Source organism: Onychomys torridus, chromosome 9, assembly GCF_903995425.1.
Source record: "Onychomys torridus chromosome 9, mOncTor1.1, whole genome shotgun sequence".
NCBI classification, from domain to species: Eukaryota; Metazoa; Chordata; class Mammalia; order Rodentia; family Cricetidae; genus Onychomys; species Onychomys torridus.
This window is the reverse complement of record NC_050451.1, coordinates 93,103,462-93,129,133: the sequence shown is the minus strand read 5'-3', so window position 1 is coordinate 93,129,133 and position 25,672 is coordinate 93,103,462. Positions and strand designations below refer to the sequence as shown.

The 25,672-nt window shown below is 38.6% G+C and overlaps 1 protein-coding gene across 1 annotated transcript in view; it reads right to left on the bottom strand.

The window, feature by feature from the left end:
- Positions 1–1,751: 1,751 nt before the first annotated feature.
- Positions 1,752–25,672, bottom strand: part of Ndfip2 (Nedd4 family interacting protein 2) — a 53,433-nt gene continuing 29,512 nt past the window's right edge. Inside the window, exons 2-8 of the mRNA XM_036199908.1 lie at positions 20,986–21,151; positions 18,996–19,129; positions 15,850–15,943; positions 11,583–11,707; positions 7,852–7,918; positions 5,292–5,397; positions 1,752–2,748 (exon numbers count right to left, since the gene is read on the bottom strand). Of these exons, the coding sequence (XP_036055801.1) occupies positions 5,294–5,397; positions 7,852–7,918; positions 11,583–11,707; positions 15,850–15,943; positions 18,996–19,129; positions 20,986–21,151 (690 nt within the window). The 3' untranslated portion in view covers positions 1,752–2,748; positions 5,292–5,293. The remainder of the gene's footprint in view (positions 2,749–5,291; positions 5,398–7,851; positions 7,919–11,582; positions 11,708–15,849; positions 15,944–18,995; positions 19,130–20,985; positions 21,152–25,672) is intronic.

The following is a 25,672-nucleotide window of genomic DNA, read 5'->3' as shown; positions in this document are numbered from 1 at the left end:
GCTGTGCCTTTAAAACAGTAAATGCCATTTTGGGGAAAAGTGTTGAGAAACCCTGACTTCTTCTCCAGTTGAATTCTACTTCCCAATCATGAAATGTTTAACTAAAAATGTGGTGCAAGTGTGTGATTTGAGCTATGTGGGCAACTGAGGCAGGGGGACAGCAAATTCCAGGGCTGCTCTGAGGTACAGTGTAAGTTCGGGGACAACCCAGGACGCCGTCTCAAAATAAAGAGGGCTTGTACAGCTCAGTGACAGGATGCCTGCCTAGCTTTCACAAGGTCCTAGATGAAAGAGAAACGGGGAGGTGGGAAGAGAAGCAGAAAAAGTACTTGTGACTATGACTTCAGCAACTAAAATTTATGAATTACTTCAGAGACATGTCTGAATTGGGATTTATCTGACAGGTTAAAATAACTGGTTGGAGATTCATAGTTTTTCTCTGTGAAGCAGAGTTTAACTTGGCATAACAGGATTCACATTTTAACTTTCAATTTGTAAACGTCATCATAATGCACTACATAGAAAAACACATTTTGTATAAAATAGTCAACTGCATAACTACATCAAATGGATTACTCAACACATAACAAACTTATTCAAATACAATAAAAATCACTTAAGGTACTTTTACATTAACATCCAAGCTCTGGTTCACATTCATTCAAAATGGTTTAGATACCATGAGTTTTGACTTTCAGTATTTAAGGCATCATGTAAATGTGGTCAAGGGTCCCACAAAACAGAACAGCAGTTCAAACTCACAGGAAATGACAGGATATATGTGGGAGTCCACATATCTGAAAAGGAATACTAAGTTTTCTAATTAACACTCTGGCAATCCTAAGTGGATGATGGAATTTATGGCTACCGCTGAACTAGTACAATTATAGGGGATTATGTAATATACATTTGAACTTATAAATTTAAGAGAGAAATCAAAATAAAAATGTGACGTTCTGATGTTGGATCAAAAATGGTACATACATATGCAAAACCAACATACAAATACTATAAAACTGAAATGAAATTCTAATAACCTGATGTTTGGTAGCTGAGCTTCCTTGTAATTGAAAGTTACAGGAAGAGACTCTAGAAAGCAGCGTGGGGCTCTGTGTAACTAGTGTGCACTCCCACGGAGGCCATGATGCTCGCTCGGCACTCTGCTCTCCTTCCCCAGCCTAGTGCCTTACTTCCAGGGGTGGAGCACATGCACTTCAGTCAACAGTAAAAGTTCTATGGAGGAGAGAAAGTCAATTAGGGAAAAGAATTTAGGAGGCTCAATTAGCAAACAAAGCTGTATGTTTTATTTACCAAAAAAATAAAATCATAAAATACAAGAAATACAAAAGAGGTAATAAAATATAATAATTTTATTTTTCCTTAAAACTGGAAAAATCGTCCTGAACAGTGAGATGTATCTTTTAGTTAGTGTCTAGAGTCAATTTTGTATGTTCTTTATTGCTCTATTTCTTACACGTAGGCAGTAATGTCATTTCTGTTATCTTTACTGTTGGTGTTCAAAGGCTAAGATATAAATGAAAAGGATGTATAAGGTGCCCAGCATTATGCTATGGATGCAAAAGTGGGTTCCAGTAGGAGTAATGGTCGCACACACTCACCACACAGACACTCAACACCCCTATAGTTCACAGATACGCTTCCACAACATGAAAGTATGTATTTTAAGTTATCTCAATTTGGGTTATATGTTTTTTTACAAACTAATCTTACAATCATTAAGCAAGGCGCTATTAACAGAACAAGATTTTATTTGCTAAGCTTAACAAATTAAACATTTAAAGAAAAAAATGATTACAGTAATATTGAAAGATACTTTTATTGGCTTTTTAAAAGACAAATGCAAATGAGAATATATTTGGTAAATTAATTCTTTAAATTGTCTTAGATGTAAATAAATATAAGATCTACTGCAATATCCTCTTGTAAGAATTGCTAAGGTGAGTAATCCTTAAATCTAAGTTTCTGATTTGAAAATCCCTAAAATGAGTATTGCCTCTTAACTTTTTTTTTCTTTAAAGGACATTTGGTATACTCACATTTTCTTAAAGTTCATCTGAAACCACTCTATCTTTAACAAAGTTTATTTCTGTATATTTAGTTTACTTAATTTTAAATTAATGAAAAGAAATCTAGACACAATTTCTAAGAAAAGACTGAAAAAAGCAACATATGCATGGTTATTTACAAGAATTTTCCTAAATATCATATCCAAAAATCTGACAAATCTTTTCTAATAATCACACTGCAAGTTTTAATAAACATCATCTATAGCAAAGAATAGTTCATGTTTGGAATTACCAGGTGAATCTAAGCGCCAGAAACTAAAGCATTTGACAAGATTAATAATGTAACTTTTATTACACTAAGGTCAAGTCAGAAGTATTTACATGCTGGAAGTGTTCATCACTCAACTCTTCCAACTCTATCAAACACTGATTAACCAAGTGTGACTGGACTTTGCTGCAACACCTTTACGAATTCTTTCAAGTATATGCACATCTTTTACATAGGCACATATGCAAATGTGCAAAACAACTGGAATACAGATAACTAAAGAATGAGCAGACACGGCTGTTAAGCATAACCCCTGCCATTTGATTTCCAAGTTCCTCCTTTCACTAAGCTTTCTTCTGCTCTCGGTGGTCTTCTACTTTAGCAGAGCTGCAGGCTTGCAGATGATGTGGACATCTCACATTGGTGTAAGAAGGAATGTTGGGTTGATGCAGGCTAGCGACAAAGGAAGAAGAACTCTTAAAATGTATTCAATTATACTTGTCAGAATCATAATACAGTAAAAACACATTTTACAGCTGCATTTCATTTAAGTATGTAACAGTCTCGGGATAAAGATAACTATGTGTTTTAATATTGTTCTAAAAGACAAAGCCTCTATAAAAGACCTTCATGTAGTAAACAATATTTATATTATATATGACTCTTGAAAACTGCAAAATAATCACACTACTCAGAAAACAGTGTTCAAGTTAGCCATATGTTTTGGGGTTTTTTTTTGGCCTTTTATCTTCCTGTTAATACTACCAAATCCTTTGTGCCACTATTCACAAAGACATTTTAACAATTAGAAAGAAAATTTAGTATCTTCTGGGAATAGAAGATCTTGGGGAGCACTTAGACTAATATTTTAATGTAATCCAGAAATACATTTATATAGACATTATATTTACATGTATATTCTTCAGCAAAAATAATGATACATCCTTTTTATCTTTTTTAATTAAAATATAGGTGACTCATTTCCTCCTTCCTTTTCCTCCCTCCAATCTCTCTCAACTAAATCCCTCTTGAAATCAAGGCTTCTTTTTCTGTCACTGTTACATATATCTATAAATGCCTAAATATATAAATAGAACCTGCTCAATCCATTTAGTGATACTTGTATGTATATAGTTTCAAGGCAGACTACTTGGTACTGGATAACTAATTAGAGGACTCATCCCTGAGGAAGACTATTTTGTTGTGGATATCACTCTGTGTAAATAAAGTTCTGATTGGCCAGTGGCCAGGGAGGAAGTATAGGCGGGACAAGAGAGAAGAGAATCCTGGGAAGTAGAAGGCTGGGGAGACACCGCCAGCCGCTGCCACGAGAAGCAACATGTAAAGACACTGGTAAGCCATGAGCCATGTGGCAAAGTATAGACTAACAGAAATGGGTTAATTTAAGAGAGAAGAAGCAGATAACAAGCAGCCTGCCCCGGCCACACAGTTTGTAAGCAATGTGAGTCTCTGTGTGCTTTCTTGGTGGGTCTGAGCGGCGTGGGCTGGCGGGTGAGAGTTCTCTCAAGCTCAGCAGTCCTTACTTGCCTATCTATCTTTGTTTAAGGGTGGTGCACTTATAACAAGTAACATAAGCTAGAAAGGTAAACAATCAAATCATAAACCACAGTTTACTTACCAGGAGTATCACTTTCCCTCAACAGCTAGCTAGCTACAGTGGGTTGGTTTCAGGCCCTCCCTCCAATATCACACTCCCCAGATGCTCGAGTACATTAGATAAAATGGTACGGTATGAACACCCAGCATGCCTGTCTCCTCTGCTAGTGTGTCTCTCCTCTACTTATATACAACACTTCATACAATTCAAACACTATGTAAAGGTTTGTCACACTGAACTGCCTGGACAGTGACAAGAGGAAAATGTACATGTTCAGGATGGATGTAATTCTTTTTCAACTATTTAAAAATCCATGACACAGAACCCATAAATACAAAGAGCTGAGTAAAGACATAGGTCTCTTTATCTGAATCAGAGACTCCTTGGCTGTTTAGCAAACAAGTGCTGACTATATACACAACTTCCAGAAATTCTCTAGTAACTATCAAGTTCTCTCTGATTATTTCCTTTTTTTCTTATTACGTGACAAAGTATTTTCTAATCACGAATCTGTGGTCATTCTGGTTTGTTTTGGTTTTTGGTTTTTTGGGTTTTTTGTTTTGTTTTGTTTTGCTTTTTTTGCCAGCTCTCTGCTTGGACTTTGCACTACTTTTTGCAGAATATCCATCCTTTCTATGTAAGTATGTTGTTATGAAAATTATAGTTTTCAAATCTTCAAGTTTGTGCTGCTAGTTACTTCAAATGTACCTATGGCAAATCATTAAAAAGAAGTTGAGAAAGTAGGATTTAAGCTTCTCTGGGCATAGTGGGGCACACCTATAATTGCAGCACTTTAGGAGAAGGCCATTTTTGTTTGTTTGTTTGGTTGGTTGGTTGGTTTTTTGAGACAGGGTATCTCCATGTAGTTTTGATGCCTGTCCTAGATCTCACTCTGTAGTCCAGGCTGGCCTCAAACTCACAGAGGTCCACCTGGCTGTGCCTCCCGAGTAATGGGATTAAAGGAATGCACTACCACCGCCTGGCCAAGAGGCCCAATTTAAAGCAAGCCAGGGCTACATGGCAAGAGCCTGTCTCAGAAGGCCAAGGGCAAGGGCTAACAAGCTTGCTTGTTGTTTCACATGTAAAGTATTGGGCTTGATCCCAACACCACAAAAATAAAGAAATACAGTTTTTATTTATAATTTTGTATTTTAAATTTTAAATTAATGAAATTCTGTTTTTAAAAATTGTAACAGTTATCTAAAAAGGTCAACAACTTACTAAATTTCCTTAAGTTATTAAACACAGCATTTAGTACAAAGCATAGTAACTACATTAGGTAAAAATTATTAAGTGCACATTAAATATTTAGTATGTATCTGGAAAATATGACTCTACAATATGAATGAATATGAAACATCATATTAACACTTCTTACCTCTATAGTAAGAAGAAGTATCTTGTTCTATGTGCAGCTGCCATACTTTCAGACATGTTTCTGACTTTCAGGTAATTAACAAATCCTCTGAAGAAAAGGAGCAGGCCTAAGAAGATTGAAATAACAGATATGTTCTTAACATAAGGGGAGCACATAAACAATAGACAATGAGACATACGATCTCTTCTGCTCAAGGAAGGAAATCTGCAGAATCCCATTTATTCTATACTGTATCTTAAACTACAGTGATAACTCCATCATTATAAAATACAGTAACATTTTATTGACATTCTTTCAATTTCTTAATTCTAACTGTAACAAAATCAAAGCAAACATAAGCTATAAAAATTCAAAGTCACATAGAAATATGCAAGCAATGATCACGTTAAGTACCAACGTTAATGCATTTTAAATGAGTTCACTCCTAAAAATCTTAACTTTTTTTAAATTTTTATTGATTCTTTGTAGATTTCACACCATGCATTCCAATCTTATCTCCCCATCTCCTTGCATCTGTCCTCTGCTTATGCATCCTCCTCCCCCGGAATCAAAACCAAATTTAAAAGAAAAATCAAAAATCAAGCAAAACAAAGAAACAAAACAAAACTAAAAAGAATAAACTAAAGGAGAATCTTGTGGAAGCTGTAGCATGGCTCATTGAGACACACGGTTTATTCACCCTTTAGTCTTTCCTTTTATGAAACTTTCTGATGGATAGAACTACTGAGCAAATGAAAACTAATAATAAGAATTGAGACAAGCCACTCTACTGATTTCTTTTGATTAGAAAGCTGAGGTGGCCCTCTAAGCAAAATACTATTTTACACAATACCCATTTACCTCATATACATTTGTAATATTTAAAAAGCAATGCCTGTGAAATGCTTCAGAGCTTCAGATAAAGAATATTAGGTAAGTGTAGAAGCATTAACATTATTAGTACAAGCCTCTGTACAAACACAGTTTTCTGGAAAGCACTTAACTCCAGTAAATTTATAAGCAGAAATAACGGGGAGAAAACAAAAGCAGAAGGCATGTATGTGTGTGACTTCCTTCACTAGGAAGGAAGAAAAATGCTCGTGAGCTTGAAATCTTAAGTCCAGAACACTTCACCCCACTCTGAGACAGTCATCAGAACGCTACAGGAAGAGGCACATGTCTAACAGACTGGAGAGAAGTCAGCACATACACACGATGAGGGAATGAAGCATGACATTCAGTTAAATCTAGTCCCATTGGCTTTCACACCCAGCTCTCTCCATTTGTGACCCCCTCTCTGAATTCTACGCATTCCCTTGCAGATGCAAGTCAAAACCAGAAACTGGCTTTTCCTTTTTCTGGGGTTTTTTGTCATCGCTGTTTGTTTCTTCCAAATAAAAAAACACTTCTGAAAACTAACAGACAAAATTTATTTGTGAAATCCCTTTGTCTATGCAGCTGCCAGTTCTAAGGCATCGTTTGTTGTACTCAGGCATTTTCTAAAATAAGCCACACACTCCTACAACCCAGTCAGTGAGCACTCGTCTTAGCTTGTTTTAAGCACATGACAGCAACATGTGAGTGCTGACGAAGTCTGCATACTCCTGGTCTATGTGGAACGGGACTGTCTGCATCCTGCTCCATAGGCCAATACACTTACTAGTGTGTCTAAATACTTAACACAACTGATAGGGTTTCCCCCTTTAGGTAAAAGACTCAGTCAAGATCAAAAAATTCAGGAAGCTAGGATGTAATTAACAATATATAAACCCACCTTAAACATCATATAAATATGATCCCCAACACAGTTGCAACATTAAATAATTTCACTATAATATTACAGAAAGAATTTAGTGATCTTAATTGGCCACTAACAATTTGTTCTCCAAAAATATCCTAAAGGTCCAACAGCATGACTAAAAACCTAAAGAGGAGAGACTGCCCCCTACTGTAATCTAAAAGAATTAAAATATGAATTGTCAGTCAAGACATTTAAAATAAGGGCCAAAAGTACAAAATGATGTTAAAATTAATTTAATTACCATGTATTTCTGAACACTTGTAAATTACACTAACATAATAAAAAGCATGCCTTACAAAAAGACAACCAAACAAGTGCTGTGATCACTGGGCATTAAGTCTTTCCCCACTGGCAGATTAATGATTACTACAGAGCACATTTCAAAAACACAAAGAATGTTTCCGTGATCCAAAAATAAGAGAAGGCACTGACTGCTCAAACCCTCCTACTCACATATCATCATGAAAATTGTGCACCTGTGCTTCCTAAGATACTCATCAAAGATAACAATATTTTAATGAGGCTGACATGTTAAATTCTGCAGGACTTATTTCTCACTCAGCCACTGGTTCTCTGTGCTGGCAGCCTCTGCTTTCCAACTAGGAGACGAGTGGCACCAGAGAACTGGGAGCTGAGGAGTGAGTGCAAGGATTTCACATCAAAGACTTGATTTCTGTACTGCTAATACACAGCTTAACACACTTACGATTTTAGAAACATCACTTAACTGAGTAACAAACTAAGATTATTTAAACTGAACGACATTAAGAATAAACTTACCAAGTACAAGAAATATCCACCAAAGCCAATATTGTCCATTGAAGTAACCAGTAAAATAGTCAGAAAACTGTGGAGTGAACACAAACATATTAACCATCTTTTTATTATTAAATCTGAACACTCAGATTGTTCTAGGCTTCAGAATAATTTATCTCAAATAATCTCTAATACTTAAAAAACAGCATATAAAAACAGTGCAAAAGGAAAGCACAGGAATAATACTTAATGATATACATATATATTTGGGAAAACCTCTCTTATGTAATTGCAAACTTATATACTTCATAAACAAAAACTCCAAATGCTTGCAAGAGAATAAATGCCTAAATGTTACATATTGAAACTGAACATTTTTTTCATTGAAAAGTTCACATCAGTTTCTTATACTCTTAAAGCTACAACTAACATCCCACATACGCCACAGCACGCTGCTGCTTTGGATATTAGCACAAAAGCCACATTAGTTTAATCTTATCGGACGGGGATGTTGTGCTGACCTCTAGAAAGAAGCACTCTGACCTTCTGTACACCCCCTACTGTTAATCACTGCCAAAATACTAGGCACATAAAGACCCCCAACTCATTAGAGACTTTTCCCTTTCAAACTAGATGCCTGGCATTCAGTTCCCAACAGTGAACTGAGAATCACTAAAGGAACCCTGAAGTGGCATTTCGGCAGCTGCTATTACTGGACATGTTAGCTGTCTCTGCTCTGTGTGAGGTGGCGGGTTGACAGGCAGCTGGGAGGCAGGGCCTCGGCAGCACAGGACACAGAATCTTCTTTTGAATAGGCACAGCACCCTCATAGAAAGGAAAAGGTTTACCAACCCAGTGTTCTTAACCTATATGGACAATGCTCCCCTATATAAGCAGCTTCTGTATCTTAAATTACCTCAAAATAATTATTCTTTTAAGTATTTCAGATAACCTAAATAAGTTTTTTAAAAACTTGTTTTATTTCTTTCTACTGGTCTCCAAATTGAATCTTACTTACCTAAAAATAATTTTGTTAAATGCAATATTGATGCTTGAATCTGAAATTAATTAAAAGTGTTTCCAACTATTTGCTGGTAATTTCTATAAAAGCTTAAGAAAAATCTATAGCTTTGGAAATTATAAAAATACAAATTTTACATGGTGTCATAACTTGAGAAGCATACAAATGGAGATCATCAAACCCTGTTTTTCAAACTTCTGAATCACTTTCTAGGGATAATTTTAAATTAGTAAATACCTATTTATCTAAATTCTAAGCTTAGTTTTAGAAATTCCAAAGATTTATAATGTCACAGTCCTTTGGAGCGTACTAAAACTGCAAGGACCGCACACCCACATTTATAAGACAGACCACGGGAAAAGAACTTGACAATTGAAAATTATTTTCTAATCAAGAAAAAAGTTTCATAAGGGTTTTAGAAGCTGTAAGAAATAAGATGGCAAAGAACCAAAACAATATATTTTCAACTCTTTATGTGATACCCAACAAGCGGCACCCAGAAACTCCCATGAGAGAATGGGTCTCTAATACTCTCAAGGCTATACATAATGGGCTGACTTCCTAGTAAATTATCAACTTTAGGAAAATTTAAAACTTAGTTTTTGATAGTTTCCTGTGTTCTGTGATTTAAATGAGAAGTTCCACTTGAGTAACAATGTCCCACTGGCAATACAGCTAAGCCTGGACATACTCAGTCCCAACTCTTCAGTTTCTCTACCAAGAAAATCTGCAACGACAGGACTGTAGCTTTGTCTTTGTATTTTACATCTAGTAGATTTAAGGTCCTGGTAGAAATTCACTGGACATCTTTTAAAGTAAAATTAAAACAAAAAACTACCAGAGGACAGTTCTCACAATAGCTCAAACGTTAATCATCTTTTAAGAAACTAGTATATAGATCCCAACCAAGAGTCAATAGATTAACATTTAAAACCTATAATCGGATATGTACCAGTACAGGATCTGTTAAAAGAACCAAGAGCCCTGGAAAGCTATAAAAACAAATTCAAAAATAATAATACATCACTCAGAATATTAATATTTGTAACAATGGCTACTTTTAATAAATTAATAAAACAGATGCATTATCAAAGCATCTGGAGCATTTAAAGAAGCGAACATTTCAGACTCGTGATTCTACTGAAAAGTTTAGGAAGATTTAGCTCTTTCAATCAGAAAGCAAGGTTTAAGTAAATACTACTTTAATGTATTAATTGGCTAACATCATTTAAAACTCTGTGGCTAGCTGTCATAACACAGTCCAAAAATGGAGGCATTCGAGGGGGATTCTGAGCACTTGTGAGAAAACCACAGAACTGTTCCTGGAATGTGCTTTTTATGCCCCTGCCAGGGGCCTGAGGCTCTGAGTTTCATGAGACTTTCATTTGCCTCATTGTTAGGCTCCATTCTCCCAGGTTCCACTGTCTTTAGAGAGGTGAACAGATAGCAGTTGACACAATGAATAGAGCTACCCACGCCCATCCTTCTAGGTCCATCCTTTCAAGCCTGCAGGAGAGACTGCAGAAACGGCTCCTCAGGTGAAGACACTTGCCACCAAGTCTAATGATTTGAGTTTGGACTCTAAAACCCACATGGTGGAAAGAAGGAACAGACTCTCACAGTATGTTTTACACACTTACACACACACACACACACACACACACACACCCCTCAATGAAAGCTAACAAAGCCAGGAAGAATCATTTGTGAAAAGCCTCCCAAAGGAGCCCTTCAAGAGGCAAAGGTAAGAAGTGAGCTGAGTGTGCCTGACAACGGGAACACCTACACAACCTGGGCAGAAAACTATCTCATGGCGAGAGAGGTTGTTGAGCCACAAGTGAGCAAAGGACATGACCTTGAAAGTCCTTTCAGGGCAGAGGAAATTGGAAAGGCTTAGGGAGAGCACTCGGAGTGAAGGATGAGGGTTTCTAGTAAGCTTTCTCCTTCCTTCTCTGTTTCTTTTTAATTCTGAGATAGGGTATTACACTGTAGCCCAAGCTGGTCTCAAACTCTTCCTTCCTCCACCTCACAAATGCGGGCTGTGGGTGTCTACCATAAACTCAGCAAGAGCGAGTTCTGACAGCCATTTCATAGGCTTTTACTTTGGAGCTCTCAAAGCCCTAAGGAGAGAAGAAGTATTCAGTTATTATTTGAAACAGGATCTTCTAATATTTATCTCTTCTTGTTGTATTTCTAAATGTCAGAGTTCTCAGTCCGATTTGAATATACTTTTAAAAAGTCCTCGGCAAGCTCTACATTATTCTTGGTGACCTTGATACCTGACCAACCTTAACTAAGAACAAATGGGCATAGTAAAACCACCTTTGAAGATATTTAAATTCATAATAACTCATTAAACAGAAACCTTTGGTTTTTGATTTAAGGTACACTTGTACTAACTATACACACATTATTTTTGTAGGTAACTGGGCAAGGCTCTCTGCTTTCCATCCTCAGAAATAATCACGTGTGGCAGTTTTTATCAACTTATTATAAGGAAATCAAGTAAATGGTGAGGACAATTTAGATAAAATAAGGACACAGATACCAAAGGTGGAAGCATTTTCTTATTTCAAATTCATAACCTTTCACATACAGTTTGGCACATACAGTTATACCAAATCTTCGTGGTGACAGAATGCCAGAGTAAAAAGTCTTTCCTGGGTGGAATATGTGTGCATGAGCAAACAGCGATGAACCACACGCTTTACATAGGAATAATCGAAATGCTCACCCTGACAATGAGGATCCATTTGATCAGAGAAAGGCCAAATCCACAGATAGCACCATACCTCCCAGCTATGGTATTGGTGATGCAGAAGGATAAGCAGAATCCAAGCCAGTTGAAAATGAATGCCACTAAAAATAACAAAAACATGCTCGTTAAGGTCCTAATTTCTATACAAATTAAAGAAACACAGTACTAGCAATAGCTCACTGCTTACATAAAACAGCAGTTTCTTTGAACTCTACCCACTGAGCTGTCCTTAGAGACGGCCAGGGCTTGCTGTTTGCAGATCTATCTACTACAATAAGCAAGTCAACTAGTAAACCTGGGTTCCTGTCTGTCTAGTCAACAGCTTCCTTATCAGTTCTTTAAGGCTTATTACTAGTATGCAAAACTACATTTATTGATGAATTTCAGTTTTCATTAATTCTTTAGGGAGTATACAAAATAATCATTATGACTTTCCATACATGTGGATCACTGTATTTGCTCATATTTGCCCTTCACTGCCTCCCACCCCCACCACTCCTGTCTTCCCTCCTACTGGTCCCCCTTCCTTCGGATACTCCAACCTTCGTATCTCTCCTATGCATGTGTATATATACTATGTATAGATTTAGACATGTGTGACTTAAGCAGCTCCTGGATGTGAGAAAGCAGACACTTGCTTTCTTGTTTCCTTCCCACAGTCTCACTTGAAACTTCATTTGTAAACCAGCAAAATACCAGACCACAATATTGTTCTTGTGGAGTCTGATCTTTAAGGGATCAGTCAAAACTGAATTTTTTGCAAAGCTAAAAACAAAACAATAAAATATAATATGTCATAAGTAAAAGAACAGTTATAATTCTGATATATTCTTTTTCTGGACTTCATACCAATATTAACCTCATCTAAAAGCTATTTTAGACAAACTTGTTCTGTCCATATAAGTTAGCATCTATATCACCACTTAAGGAAATGACCTTTTGACTTTTATATGATAAGATTCTTAAAAGAATTTACAGAATGAAGATGCTCAGTGTCATAATTATTTATGCAATTTTAAATTATGCAATTTAGACATAAGAAAGTCTAAAATAGAAATATTGTCAACAGCAAGTGCAGATGAGGATAAAATAAAATAAGAGCCCTCATCTATCTACTGCTGATGGGCCTGGATCAGGCCTGAATCAGTAAAGAAACAACAGCCTCTTTGGAAGGTAGACTGGTGTTCCCTGTGTCAGTTAGGGTTACTACTGCTGTGATAAAACACCATGCATGACCAAGGCAGCATGGGAAGGAAAGGGTTTATTAGGATTACACTTCCCTATCACTGTTCATCACCAAAGGAAGTCAGGACAGGAATTCAAACAGGGAAAGAACCTGGAGGCAGGAGGGGGTGCTGCTTATTGGCTTGCTCCCCATGGCTTGATCAGCCTGTTTTCTTACAGACCCCAGGACCACCAGCCCAATGGTAGCACTATCCACCATGGGCTGGACCCTCCCCCATCAATCACTAATTACAAAAATGCCTTACTGGCTCATCTTAGGGAGCCATTTCCATAAATGAAGTTCCCATCTCTCAAATTACTGTAGCTTGTGTCAAGTTGGCATACAATTATCCAGCAAACCCTGCAAGTCACATTTACATTTCACAAAAGTCTTCTGGTTCTGCTTTTCTGTAAATGTTAAGTTAGAAGAACACTAATTTTTCTTTATGTTTTCCTGAAGTCTAAAATAAGAATGATCTGGGTAATTAACTATAATGCCTCATTCTGATCCAAAGATTCTGACACACATAATGCAAACAGCTAAACCTTGGAGGCAAATTTTTTACACAATGGTCCACCACATTTTAAAGCATTCAGTCATTTTCAATCTGGTCAGTTATCTATTAACTTCTAGAGTTGAATTAACTGACAAGCAATTCTATTTTACTCTATTCTCGTAAAAAAATTTAAGAGGCACTTTATGATAATACCTAAGCGAACATGAGATTACTTCTCATATTGCTACTAAACATTATCCAGAGATACAGAGATATACACATTTCTCCCCTTTTATTTTCTATACATGAAAATGTAATTATATCACTAAATTTAACTGTAAATCATGTAACTAAGGTTACATGAATTAAGAAGCGAAAACATGAATGTTCTAAGAAGTCAAGAATTAAACCTTTGAGAGGTTTTTATCAAAACTCTTATATTTGCCGTGATTTTGCTTGCAAAAAAACATAATCTAAAATGCTTAAGTTATAAGCTATATTAAGGAACATATTTCCAGACTATTAGTTTAAGCATGGACTATAAACCAAGTTGCAATTTCAAGAATAGCCACTAGATGGTAGTAACTACAAATAAATCTATGCTTATCAAAGCAGGCTCTGGGCATACCAGAATAAAATATAATTTTAATCTTATATAAAATATTTATAAAAACAAAGAACATAAAAGCAATTAACTTGCAGAAATATAATTTCACAAATTTTACTAAAATTCATAAATTTTGTATTAAATCTGGGAATATATATTTATATAAATCAATATATAAATATATAAATCAAATACTGTAACTGACTAAAATAATCTAAGTCACCATGCATTGATAACATTTATAAGTAAAGTATTTTAAATCTAAAACATGTATTGAGGTTAAAGGGAACAGTATGTAAGTTCAGAGTCAAATACTTAGATGACATAAATGGCATGCTTTCATTTCTAAGGAAGTTGCTACTTATACTATCAATAGTATATTCATAATCTTTTTTAGTCGGTATTTTTCTTTTGGCCATGTATGTGTGTGCAGTGTAGAAGTGGGCATATGTTCATTTGCATGTTTTAGGGTACATTGTGTGGGAAGCACATGTGTAAATATGTGTAGAGGCCAGAAGTTGCCAATGGATGTCTTCCTCAGTTGCTCTCCACTTTATTTATGGAGGCAAGGTCTCTCATTTGAACACAGAGATCCTCAATCAGCTAGTCTAGTGACCCAGCTCACTCCAAGGATCACTGACTCTTCCTCTCAAGTGCTGGAGTTACAGGCAACTGCCACACCTGCTCAGTGTGGGTTTAAGGAATCCAAATTCTGGCCTTCATGTGTGCACGTCAAGGCTTTACCCACTAAGCGGTCTCCATTGCCCCAAGATTTCTTAGAAGACATAACCATGAAAGGAATAAATGTTTAAGATATTCTTTATGTAAACAAAGTATGTGAGGAGTCTGGTGTTATTATAAAAGCTTATTAGATGAACAGACATGAAAGATTAAAAACTATGGTGCACTAGGCTAGCACTAGGCACAGCAGTGACTCGAGATCTGTAACCAGAGAATCCACTCCTTTTTGTTCTATCTACCACATCCATCTAAACACCACAGCAAAAGGAACTTAGGATTCAAATAGCAGAGACTGGAAAGCAGTGTAAATACAATGAGTGAATCTGAAAAGAGAGTCGACTGTCCCCTCTCCTTACGCATGTCTTTTGTTTGAAAAAGGAAATAAAGGGAAGCAAGAAACCGTCTCAAACCGGGAAAAGGGGTTAAGCCAACCTCCAGACTCAAAAGGAGTTCAACATGTTAAGAACGATTATTTTTGAAGTTGAGTGTATCATTTTACATATGTAAACTATCTCTCATTTTTATCTGTAGAGTAAACAATACATGATCTAAGTTTTTGTCCCATACCTTTTTGGTAATATTTGATAATATTTACCAATGAATTCAATACATGCTAATCCTTGTGTTTGGAAATAACAAACACTGCAACAGTCTCCCCTCTCAGTTTAAACTCTGTAAGTCAAGTAATTAACAATTTTGAATGGCGTTAAAAATATTCAGGATTGTAGCCTTCTAACGACTACCCTGAATAAGCCTTGTATATCCATACCTTTGTGGCACTGTTCTGGATTTCTAGAATTTTCCCTTCTCCAACCCTTCTGACTTAAGGCCATTCAGAGGGACGCCTTCTGCCCCCAAAGCAGAAATGTACAGTTCACTGTATATATGACTACAGCCTTGAAAGGACACAGTATTTCTCTTTAAATTCTTATTCTGCTTTTTCCCCTGTAAAATCTCATATACTTCTGGTCAGTATCAACCATAAAGGCTGCTATCAGAATTACCTAACAAATGCTTATTAATAAATTCTAGGATTTACCATGTCCACTGTCTTGAGCATTAAATGTACCCTTTAAATGTGGAGGACCCATGCCAGCAGCATGTTTTTCTTCACTGTTATTTTAAATATACTTACACCAGTATTTCCTATAGGTAGAATGGAAAGGTCACTTACTAAAAAACGCCAGCATGAAAATGCCGTCGTTGCCTACTCTAAGCTGGTCTACATCGCTGAAGTCATCTCTTGGTGTACACTCTTCCTCCTGGTTCTGGAAAAGACATACCAAAACATAGAACAAAAATAATTACGATGTTACTACCTTCAATTTAAGAGTAAGAACATCAGTGACACCTAACGTTCTCAAGTGGTCATACAGGTAAGACATCAATCAGCAAGTATTACTTTATCATAGGTGCTGTTGAGAAGATCTTTAAAGGCAAACCACGAAATGTAAGTTGAGGGCTGGGGAGGTGGCTCAGTCAGTACAAGCACACAGACCTGAGTTGGGGCCCTGAAAACCCACGTAAAAAGGCTGGCATTGCAGCATGTATATAACCCCAGTGTTGGTGCGACAGAGACAGGCAGATCCCTGAAGCTCACTGGCTCACTGGCCAGACAATCTGGCTAAATCAATAAGGTTTTGGTTCAGTGAGAGCCCCTATCTCAGAAAAGAAACGTGAAGAGGGAAGGAAGGACACCCCAAACCCAATAATACACCCAGCCCTTACCTCAAGCCTACACACATACACACACACACACACACACACACACACACACACACACACACACGTTGGGGGTGAGAATAATATCAAATTCAGGAAAATAATACAAGGAAGACAGATGTGATACCACTGCACAAATGTCAAGCAGGAAAAAACTCTCATAATCAGTGACACAGTGCAAATCTGTATAACCTCTGATTAGGAAGTAGAAGTAATTATTAAAAATGTCTATGTCCTCCAATCTAGCAATTTCAATTCTTGAAATACAGTGTGTGTGTGTGTGTGTGTGTGTGTGTGTGTGTGTGTGTGTGTATAGACATGCTTATAAGAAATGATATATTAAAAAATTTAGTGTAGTGATGCTATTAAGAACAGACTGGATACAATTATAAATCTCTTAATCGTGGGCTGAGTCGGGAGATAACTGTACAGGCATGTTTCGGTTTCTGCATGTCTTCATACAGAAACACTAACTCCTTTTTCTGGATACTCACACAATGGATAGCTTTGGAGAAGAGTGGAATCGCCCAGAAGAGCAAAGATGTGGGTATTCTTTTTTTTTTTTTTTTTTTTTTGCAGGGGAGGGAGAGGGGATGAAACAAGGTTTCTCTGTATAACTGCCCTAGCTGCCTTGAAAACACACTCTGTAGACCAGGCTAGCCTCAAACTCAACAGAGATCCACCTGCCTCTGCCTGCCCCCTGCTGGGATTAAAGGTGTGCACCACCACCCAGCCAGACACAGGCATTCTTATATATATTTGTTTTATTATATTTGTGTTTTAATTTTACACATCAGCCATGGGTTCCCCTGTCCTCCCCCTCCCGCCCCGCCCCCACCTTTCCCCCAGCCCCTCCCCTCCATTCCCATCTCCTCCAGGGCCAAGACTCCCCTGGGGATTCATTTAAACCTGGTGGATTCAGTACAGGAAGGTCCAGTCCCCTCCTTCCAGGCTGAGCAAAGTGTCCCTGTGTAAGCCCAAGGATCCAAACAGCCAGCTCATGCACTAAGGACAGGTCCCGGTCCCACAGCCTGGATGCCTCCCAAACAGTTCAAACTATTCAAATGTCTCACTTATCCAGAGGGCCTGATCCAGCTGGGGGCTCCACAACCTTTGGTTCACAATTCATGGGCTTCCATTCGTTGGGCTATTTGTCTCTGTGCTTTTTCCAATCTTGGTCTCAACAATTCACACTCTTACAGTCCCTCCTCTTTCTTGACAATTGGACTCCTGGAGTTCCACTTGGGGACTGGCTGAGGATCTCTGCATCCACTTCCATCAGTTATTGGATGAGAGTTCCAGCACGACTGTTAGGGTGTTTGGCCATCATTCTTAAGGATGGCTGGGAGAGCTGGGATCCTAGCACCATCACCCACAGTGTGGGGTGATGTCTTAACCCCCATGGTTGCCCTGTATGAACTGGGGGCTCGATGGACAGCACAGCAAGACAACTGCCACCGCTCTGAATAACCAAGTCTTTCCTTCTGACCTAAGGAACTTCCTGCCTTCTTTCCACAACTTCGGAAACTGACAAACTGATAACCTGTCTACCAGCTGGGTTAAAATTCAAGTCAGTTCATGGTAGACTGATTAAATTATAGCACATGTACCCTATGAAACTAAAAATTCAGCATTAAAATTTTTAAGTTAATTTTAAAAGGTTTTTTTGTTTTTTTGGAGCTGAGGATGGAACCCAGGGCCTTGCACTTGCTAGGCAAGCGCTCTACCACTGAGCTAAATCCCCAACCCTTAAAAGGTTTTTAATATCTTGGTGTTTTTACTATTCTAATAATCTCTAAAATACACTAAATGAACTACTGTTTGTATAGTATACCTTCTGTTTACAAAATAATGCACTAACATACAAATGGTTTTGCTTACAAATGTAAAAAACTCCGAAATTATTTGCAAAATCTATTATCACTGATTATTTCTAATAGTTAAGAAGTAGTACTACACAAGGTTTTGCTTCCTTAGGCTTCAGCCCTATCATTTCACACAAAACAAACCTGCATGCTGTTCTAGAGCCCGCACAGCAGTCAGATGGAATAAGATAATAAAGACATATCAAGTTAATTATTCAAATATTAGGAGATGTAAATGAATATATGAACGGGAAGGAGTAAATGATATACTGAGGGTGGGTAAAGGGAAAAGCAAACAGGAACAGAAAATAAGACAATGTAGCTTTGATGATAAGACCAGGAAATCTGAACTCTCTCAGAAGAAACAGGCCCATGGGCAGGAAAGAGACCAGTGGAAAGGAGGTCCACAGTTAAGAAAAGAACCAGGAGGGTGGTGCTGATCAGAAGGAGCCGACTTGGACTTTGAAAAAGGCAGTGTCTGATATGTCTGAAATCAAATTAGGAAGTGACAAATGTATTGAAAAACTAAGTGCTAGGATTCGTAAGCTGAGGCAGGGCATAGGCAAGATCAACAGAAAGTGAGGAGGTCAAGGACAGGAGAAGGCGAGTTTATCTAGAGTGTAACGTGACCAATACTGCCACACACAGACAGCAACAGGAAGACTACACACACTCGCACACACGGTACGATTTTTACGTTCCATTTACAGAAAGCAAACAAACGATGTCTTACTCTTTGAGGTGTTTCCGCTGCTGCGGCTGCCATGGCAGCAGCTTTGGCCTTTTCAGCTTCGTCATACGTAGGAAGAGAGGTAGCAACACTGTACGGAGGTGGCACGGGGTAAAACTCACTGTACACTTCAGTATCTACAGAGAACCCAGACAGTTGAAGGAAGTCATTACAATTAATACGACTTTACAGCTGTGATCATACTCTAGTAACCTACAGTAAGACACTAAAGACTACTATTGCTGTTGTAGGTCTGTATTGTAAGGTGTAGGGCACAAAACACTCTGAAACTTTTATAACCTTGTATTTGTCCCAAATTTATTATGAAGAGGATGGGATGACAAATATCATCTAAAGGATAGTTCCAACTCAAAAAGGGCTCAAGATTGAGCATTTTGAACATTCATTTTGTATGTGCAAGTACATTTTCTCCTTCAGCTGTGTGGATTCTTGAGACCAAACTCAGGTCCTTAAATATTATATGCTACATTATCTACTCCAGATCACAGAAACCCAGAAGCTTCTCAGTGTGTGTTATGTTGCTGAATAGTCAAATTACAAAGACAGTAAACAAAGCTTTAGGTCCCATTAAGCCATTCGAGCTCTACTAAAGAGTTCACATATCATATCCAGAAGAGATGAAGCCATGGCATGACAGTTTATTCCAAAAATTAAAGATGGATCAATTTCTGAAAATCGAAAAATTATTTTTGTTGCTACTTCATAAGTGTAATTTTGCTACTATTATGAATCCTAATTATCTGTGTTTTCCAATGGTCTTAGTTGACTCCTGTGAAAAGGCCAGTTCACCTCCCAGGGGTCACGACCCACCAGTTGAGAACCATTGCTTTGCAGTTTCTAGCCAATCAGAGCCTTTTACTGACATAGCAAAGACTGCAGCAAAGTGCTTGTAGCAGCAACCGAGCAGCGGTGCTGCTGGCAGAGCTTCAGGAGCCCCGATTCTCGGCAAGTTCTTATCAAGAAGCACTAAGCAAGCACGAATAAGCATTCTAACAAATAAAACCAACACACTAACTTTATTATGGAGGGCCTCAAGATTACTTCCAAAAACTGCCTTGAAAAGTCAGTGAACTTCAAGTGCTTGGTCTTTTTACAGGTTTCAAATACAAAAATGGTAATTGGACAAAGTTAGCATGAGCTTCCCACACGGAGTCAACCTTCACTTCACCAAGAAACAAGGAAGAGAACTGAATGAAGGCTCTGCTTGTGTTTGTGTGTTGGTGATCAATTCAAGGGCCTCATGCGCACCACCATGTAGGCACTCTACCATGGAGCTACAGCCCCAACTTATGAAAGGGTGTTTTCTTCTGTTACAATGGTCTTCAGTAACTAATTCTTAAAATCAATACTTCAAATGAATGTGAAATAGAGACCTTAGAGACACTTTTAGTAATTATTACAGTGCTCAGGAAGATTACAGTAGCAAACAGAATCATACAATTATAAAAACAGAGTATATAAAACACAGAAGTATATAAATTATCATGTGCCCATCGAACACTGTGGAGAAATTACACACTAAGCAGGATGACCTGACACGGGACAAACAGCAGCAGGTGGGAATCTCTGGCTTGAATATGAGCATTCGTACCATACGTGTGCTCACACATACCCACCACATTCTGACTCACTCTTCATTATCAGCTTTCCATTACAACATATCATGTTTGTATATAAAGAGAGACATGTGTGCATATATGTTTCAAAGTTCATTTAATAAGCTGGTGCAAGGGCACATGTTTGTACTCCGAGCACAAGTCACTTGGAGGCTAAAGCACAAAGATTATGAATTCTAGGCCAGCCTGGGCTACAAGGTATAATCCAGACCAGCTTGGGCTACACGTTAAGCTCCAGGCCAGCCTGGGTTATAAAGCAAAACAAAACAAGCAATCGCCCCACTGAAAAACTTGATAACTACACAAAACCATCCTGTCAGAAAGAAAAGGATGTAGTGATCACTACTACATCCCACCTGAAGTTGTAGGTACTTCCACAGTAATGCTACTGTAAGGTGGAGGAGAAGAGTCAGTGTCCAGAGCTGGTGCTGAAGAAGCAGCTTCCAAAGTCTGTGCTGTTGAGTTAGAAGTTGATGGCTGCTCTACAGCAGATGATTCTGAATTATCTTCTTCATTGTGAAGCTAAAGAAAAACAAGAAAGAAAATTAATGTAATAATTTATTATTCTCTTCACCAGCTAATTCTTAAAGATTATTTAAATTTTAAAGATATTCAGGAAAAGGAAGAAAAAATAATATTTCAAAAATAAACGGGTTAGGGATTTAGCTCAGTTGTAGAGTGCTTGCCTAACAAGCACAAGGCCCTGGGTTCGATCCTCAGCTCAAAAAACAAAAAACAAAAAACAAAAACAAAAAATTGAATGATTTAATCAGTATAGGGCAAAACAAAAACAACAAGCAGGAACTAAGTGCGTAAGCCTCACCCTGCAAGTAAGCAAATGTGCCTAGTTCTCTGCATCTTGTTTTAAATAAGCACTGAAATCTGTTTTCACATTTCTAATGTAAAAATATTTTCTGTGAGCAAAAACATCTCTTGTTGGTAAGCAGAACACACTTGTATTCTACAGACAGGGAGGCCTAGATGTCCCATCACCTAGCAAGCTTGCACATCTGCTTAAAATCAGGGTCAGCAGGGCTTTTATCAAACAACTGAGCTGTCTGCTAGCAAAAGCAGATGTTTTGTTTTCATCTTGAAATTGCTTGTGTTAGTTTGCATTCTATTACTGGAATAAACACCATAAGCACAAGAACTGTGGGGGTGGTATTTCACCTCACAGGTTATAACCCATCATCAAGGGAAGTCAGTGCAGGAACCTAGAGGCAGGAACTGAAGCAGAGGTCATGGAGGGGTGCTGCACTGGCTTGTTCTCCATAGCTTGCTGCTCAGCCTGCTTTCTTACAGCATCCAAGACTATCTTCCCAGAGTGGCACCACCCACAGTGGGCTAGGCTCTCCCACATCACTCAATCAAAATTAGACTTGCTTTACAGGTCAATCTGATGAAAGTATTTTCTCTACTGAAGTTCCCTCTTCTCAAATGATCCTTGCTTGTGTCAAGTTGAAAAAAATCCCTATGCTGGGATTAAAGGCATGCACCACCACACCTGAGCGCCTGCTTTAACTTTTTTTTTTTTCTTTTGGTTTTTCAAGACGGTTTCTCTGTGTAGTTTTGCGCCTTTTCCTGGAACTCACTTGGTAGTCCAGGCTGGCCTCAAATTCACAGAGATCCGCCTGCCCCTGCCTCCCGAGTGCTGGGATTAAAGGTGTGCTTTAAATAAAATGCAGTAAAATGGAACCTAGAACTGCTAGTTTTACATGTCTCAGGAGCAAAAATGTTAAGATATATACTATTCCCTATAAGAAAAGGGTTTCTCCAACATACAATATTTTATCAGAAATTGTTACAGCAGCTCCATTCTATATTGCTGAAAATGGTACAATACAGTACTGTAACCAGTCAAAAATGTGCCTAACTAATGCAAATAAGAAAAGGTACCTATCTTTTCCAGAAAATGAAAAGGAAGGATATTAGTAAACCTGTGAGAAAATTATAGAATAGACAATAATTTTTGGGGGGAAAGGGGGCAGTTTCGAGACAGGGTTTCTCTATATAGCCCTGGCTATCCTGGAACTTGCTCTGTAAACCAGAGAGGCCTCAAACTCAGATCCACCTGCCTCTGCCTTCTGAGTGCTGGGATTAAAGGCACATGCCACCACTGCCAGGTAGCAATGAAATTTATATTACCAAACTAGAGTCTTCTGAGCTTCAGACCTGTGTATCGTTTATTAATCCATTTTTTAAAAAAAGACACCAAGCAATGACCAAAAACAGGGCTCTTGATTGACATTCAATTCTTTTTCTCTTCTATCTCAGTGTCCAGCTAATCTACATATTCTTTTCTGACTTTGAGACAGTCTTTCTATGTAGCCCACACTGTCCCAGCCCTCCTGATCTACCATCTCACATACTTAACTTTCGTGTGCCTCCTTCAGTGACAGAACTCCCAAAATTTAAGAAGCTGCAATTTACAATGTGTTTTTCTATAAAAGTGGAGATTAGTCTGTGAAAGCAAAAGTAACCCTCCAGGAACACTTCTTCAACCCTGCTTCAAATAAAGAGAGCGTGCACTGGAGGTCCGGTCACAAGGAGACTATGAAAGAATAAAATGAAAGAGAAGCCTTGGCACCCCTTGTACTTTCAAGTCCTCCCAGCCAGTCACTGACTTCCTTAAGTTAAAGGGGAAGGATGGGAGAGTTTTCTCATGGCAAAGCCTTCCAAAGAACAAAGACAGCATGTAGGTGGGGTAAAGATCTTATATAAAGTTCTGCTTTAAAAAAAAAAAAAAAAAAAAAAAGACACCTCGGCTGGAATTCCTTTTCATGTGCTAAAGTTGCAGCATAAATATCTGGGGGATGTTAAGATGCCTACCCTCTGTACGGCACTCATGTCAGCCCTCAGTTAAGTAAGTAACACATGCTGCTTAAAATGTTCTGTCAACCAAACTCCATAAAGCATTTAGGAGGGGAGGGTAATGAAAGGTAGCAATAGGGAAGGTAGGTATGATCAAGGTGGGAAACACTCATGTGTGTACACCAAAACCCATTCACACGTACAACTAGTGTACATCAGTAATAAATACTAGCTCTCTCAGACCTCAGCTATGAAAGTTTTCATAAATCTGCTGCATATTTAGTCTTCTTGATTAACCAGGCAATATGATCTTAAGAGATGATTAGCAATGCTGACCTAGTCTTTAAAGGGGGAAAAAGGGAACAAGAAAAAGGGGGGAAACTGAAGAAAGCCAGTAAAACACCTGCCTGTGCTAACCTGGAGCCTTCTCCCGTGGTCTTTAACCAGAGTAACTGTTAGGTGGCATCAGAGGGGAGACACCAAGGATGGAGCCCTCCCTCAGCAGCAACAGCTGGCAGGTCCAGGAACAGGAAGAGCAGGACTCTAAGCACTGAACCTGAATCCTATCTCTGACTCGGAACTGCCTGGAGTGTCTCTAACTGATAACTATCGAAACCTGGTTCCTGGAGCTTTAAACCTTCTGAGATTACTGGACAGCATCAAGCTTTCTGATAAAGAACAAAAACATACCACTGCCTCCTCCTCTAAGAGTTCATCCAACAGGGCCTGTCAATCACCTGGACAGGAACACATCCTCAAGAAATGTCGGCCTTAGATGGTTTGGAAACAGTCTCTAAACCTGCCAGGGCTGCACACTGATGAAATGGTTTCTGCCGCCGCTGGCCACTCCACAGCTAACGGCGCCTTACTTGCCCTGCGCCCAATCCTGTCTGAACTCTTTCCACAGGCAACTCCAAGACTGGGAAGCAGAGGGGAGGCCAGAGCAAGCTCCCAGTGACAGTCCATCATGGGAACTGCTTCCTACCGGCCTCCACAGGATCTTCTCCAGGCTCTGGTACTTCGTCAGTCTAGTCGTACCATGCAGCGTGAGAAGACCACAACAAAGGGCAGAAATGTCTACATGGTTCATCGGGGAAGTTACTTATTGTCTCACATTTTTCAGTTTTATACCAAATTGTATTTTACTTTCTGCTGTTTGGAGTCAGGATCTCAATACGGAGCCCCAGCAGCCCTCGATCTCCTGCCCTCCTGCTATAACCATTCTGGCAGGGAAGACGACACTCTGAAGAGAGGTACTTGTGACCTCCCTTTGGCTACCACACTACTAAAACCATGATCCCCAAGGAACTGAAATTTCCCCAGGAATCTCGGGGAAGAAGGACCCCACAAGAAGGAAAAGGCCGAAGGCTGGTGCCAGTCAGAAGAGGAATTTGTCTCCTAAAAGAGAGTGCAGACAGTTCTGACAACTTGTCAGACCATCATGAAACCAGAAAAAAACAAGAAACCAGATCAATGAAGTTCCTTGACCAGGACTCCTTAGTGACACACACACCCTGCCCCCTCTGTTTAAATGTTAGCCACATGCCAAGACTCCAAAGATAGACTTAGGATCACTGGACCTCTTTAACGGTTCCTCTTCAAAATATGGCCAAATTGAACAAATCTCCTTTGCCAGTTTTTCATTACTTGTCTCTCCCATTGGTTAATTGGGAATGGTGGCTGAGCCCAGCTTGTAAAGGCTGCCAAGGCCCATGCTCTCAACCAACTACTCCAGTAACACTGCCTCTGCCTTTGAGGGCAGAGGTGCAGGCCTGGTCCACTCGGGTTTGTTTTTAAAAGATGAAGGTTTTGACACCGAGTCTCCAGGTTTGGCGTAGCATCTGTCCGTGGCACACTATTCTACTTCATCACTTCCAGCAGGTTTTTGAGATGTATTTATTAGTGGGTACACTATATTTTAAGCAATTAAGGGAAATATATGACTGTTGCTTCCTTCTCACTACAGATCCATGGCACTTTGGGTGGGCATGAGTTCTATCTAGACTACAGACACTAACTATATTACTACTCCTCCAACTCCTTTGCCAAAACAAATCACTCCCAACACCCAGCAAGGCCTCCTTCTGGGAAGGGTACCTGGGAAAAAGACTGGCTAAAATAACAAGGTGACCTAATTAAAGGACACGCAAAAGCATATAACTAAGGACAAAAAAAAAAAGAAAGAAAGAAAGAAAAGAAAGCTCCCACACAATTAAGGAAACACCAAGATAT